This window comes from Myotis lucifugus, unplaced genomic scaffold, assembly GCF_000147115.1.
Source record: "Myotis lucifugus unplaced genomic scaffold, Myoluc2.0 scaffold_334, whole genome shotgun sequence".
NCBI classification, from domain to species: domain Eukaryota; kingdom Metazoa; phylum Chordata; class Mammalia; order Chiroptera; family Vespertilionidae; genus Myotis; species Myotis lucifugus.
The window spans coordinates 36,121-38,569 of record NW_005871382.1 but is presented as its reverse complement, the minus strand read 5'-3'; the positions used below and the strand labels follow the sequence as shown (position 1 = coordinate 38,569).

The following is a 2,449-nucleotide window of genomic DNA, read 5'->3' as shown; positions in this document are numbered from 1 at the left end:
GACGAGACTGACCACAACCGGCCGTCCTGACAGCCCGCCCAGCACTCCGCGCACAGGACCGCGGTCCACTGCACGGGGCGGCAGACCCACGAAAGCCAGGCCGGGCCTGCCTCCAGGTGGGACGCTGTGAGCACTGGTGAAGGCCAGCACCGGCCTGGCTCGGACGAGTGACAGGCACTGGAGATGTTGGCTGCATAAACCACAAATCAAAATCTCCCTCGACTCCCCCACCCCACACCCACCCCATCTCCCTCCCAGGCCGCCTGGGGGTGCGAGTGCCACAGCACGGCGGCGTGGTCTGCGGACACGCTTGTCTGTCCCCGCTGGGAACCGCAGGGGCCCTGGCTGCGCGGTGTCCTCCCCGAGTCGGTGAGCCCCCAGCGAGCGCCCCCACTCACGTGCTCGTCGGAGGCGTAGAGGACCTCCATCAGCCGCTGCACGAGGCTGTCGCTCTCCTGGCCCTGCTCCTGGCAGAGCAGCTCGATCTCCCGCAGCTTCCCGAAGTAGAAGTCCCGCTCCTTCTCCACGCCTTCCAGGGCCAGCTTCAGCGAGTGTACCTGCAGGGCCGAGGGTGGAGGAGACAGCGCCACCCAGCGTCAGACACGCGACCACCTGCCTGTGCGGAGCCCAGGACACGCAGAGACAGACGTGCGTGCGGAGAGCCGCGCTGTGCACGTCCGCGGGAGGAACTGTGTGCGGCCTGGGTCTGGGCCAGAACGTCATGTCCAACCTCCGAGCGCAGTCCTTCCCCCGGCAGGGAGTGTGTGTGAGTGTGAACAGGGCCCGAGGGGGTCCCGCTGGACACAGCGCCCGCCCAGCAGGGAGTGTGTGTGAGTGTGAACAGGGCCCGAGGGGGTCCCGCTGGACACATCGCCCGCCCAGCAGTGAGTGTGAACAAGGGCCCGAGGGGGTCCCGCTGGACACAGCGCCTGCCCGTGGGCTGAGGACACCTCCCCTCCTGCCCACAGGGCCAGGGGGCCAGCCACCCCTTCCTCACAGCTGCCCCTCCTGCAGGGGGGGCGCGAGGCGAGGAGGGACAGGCAGGGAGAGAGGCTGGCGCTGTGGTCACTCAGGTGTATTCTGAGGACGCTCGTGGCTCCACGGCACCTGCATGGGGTCACCCTTAGTTTTGGACCAAACAGGACAAATGCTCTCTCCTGGGAAACAGGTGCTGACCACACAGGAGAACTGGGGAGACCAAATCCTAACTCTAGTCCCGGTGTCGTGGGCGATGGGAAGAGATGGAAGCTCGTTCCCTCAGGAAACAGTGCCCCCTCCTGCTCCGTGATGCTGGCCAAGGACCTTGCGGGCTGTGCGCCCCTCAGGTGGTCACGGACAGCGTGCTGGTGGCTGGAGGGAGGCACAGCTGGGCTGTCGCCGGCTGAGGGAGCACTCCAGGGGTAAGCAGCTCTGGGCTCACCTCCCAGGCAGCTCCATCGGGCCCAAACCATCACTGTTCCTGCTCCGAGAGCCTCAATGTCTCGGCCCTTCATGCGTTTCCTACTCACGCAGAGAATGTTCTTTAGGAGGCAAGTGAAGTCGCCCGAAGGCCCTCTCAGCACATGGAAAACCACCCTCAGCAGAGTTTCCGAGAATTACTTTGGGATGGAAATTTGTCTCCCTTTGCTAATGACAGAGCCTCCGTGCACGCAGCCAGTCTGTGTGGGATCAGTGATGCGTCCATATGTACCCTGAGCACAGGCGACATCTACCTTTTTGCACACCTGGCAGACTCCTGTCCCGCCGTGGCACCCGGGGGCAAACCCGCATCCATCCTGCCAGACCCAGGCCATGGTCCCTCGGGGCACCTCGCTGAAGCCTCCCGGAGCTGCTCGCCAAGCAGCAGGGCACCGATTTGCCACCAGTTCCCGCGGATTTCTCATCGCACTGCTGCTTGGACACCGGTAAAAACTGAAGGCAACCGGCAGCCTCAATTCCGAGAAAAGGAAACTCCCTCATTCTCCAAATCCTCTCTTCCTCTAACACAAACCACCCTCTCACCCCCACACAGGCAAGAGGGTTTCTGGTCACAGCTGAACAAGAGCGAGGCCTGTGTGCCTCGCGAGCGAGCTCTGGTCTGCGTGATGAGCAGAGCGCTGAGGTCTCGGCAGCGATCCCCAGCCCACGTCAGCCCCTGGTGGTGGTCCAGACGCATCAGGTAATGATGCGCAGCTATAAACATTCCCTAGTTAAACCAACAGGAGCTAAATTATACGATGAAAGATCAATTGGCAGCTGATTACATGCTGGAAGTCCCACTCATAAGGCCCGGTGCCTCCTGCTCCCTCACGCTCACAGCTGGGAGGTGGGGGTGGGGGAGAGGGGAAGGCTGAGGAAAGGACAGGAGCAGCCTTTCCCCTCTCCCTCTCTCCCCAAAAAGGGGCTAAGGAGCTTACCCGAGAGGCCCGGTATTATTGTATAGTTTATGAAGAGGAGAGAGCGACAAGAG

The 2,449-nt window shown here is 62.8% G+C and overlaps 1 protein-coding gene across 1 annotated transcript in view; it reads right to left on the bottom strand.

Moving 5' to 3' along the window:
• MAPRE2 (microtubule associated protein RP/EB family member 2) overlaps positions 1–2,449 on the bottom strand; it is a gene marked incomplete at its 5' end in the record, with an annotated part of 32,361 nt that overhangs the window by 3,681 nt on the left and 26,231 nt on the right. The window contains one exon of the mRNA XM_023764511.1: positions 399–557. Coding sequence (XP_023620279.1) covers positions 399–557 — 159 coding nt within the window. The remainder of the gene's footprint in view (positions 1–398; positions 558–2,449) is intronic.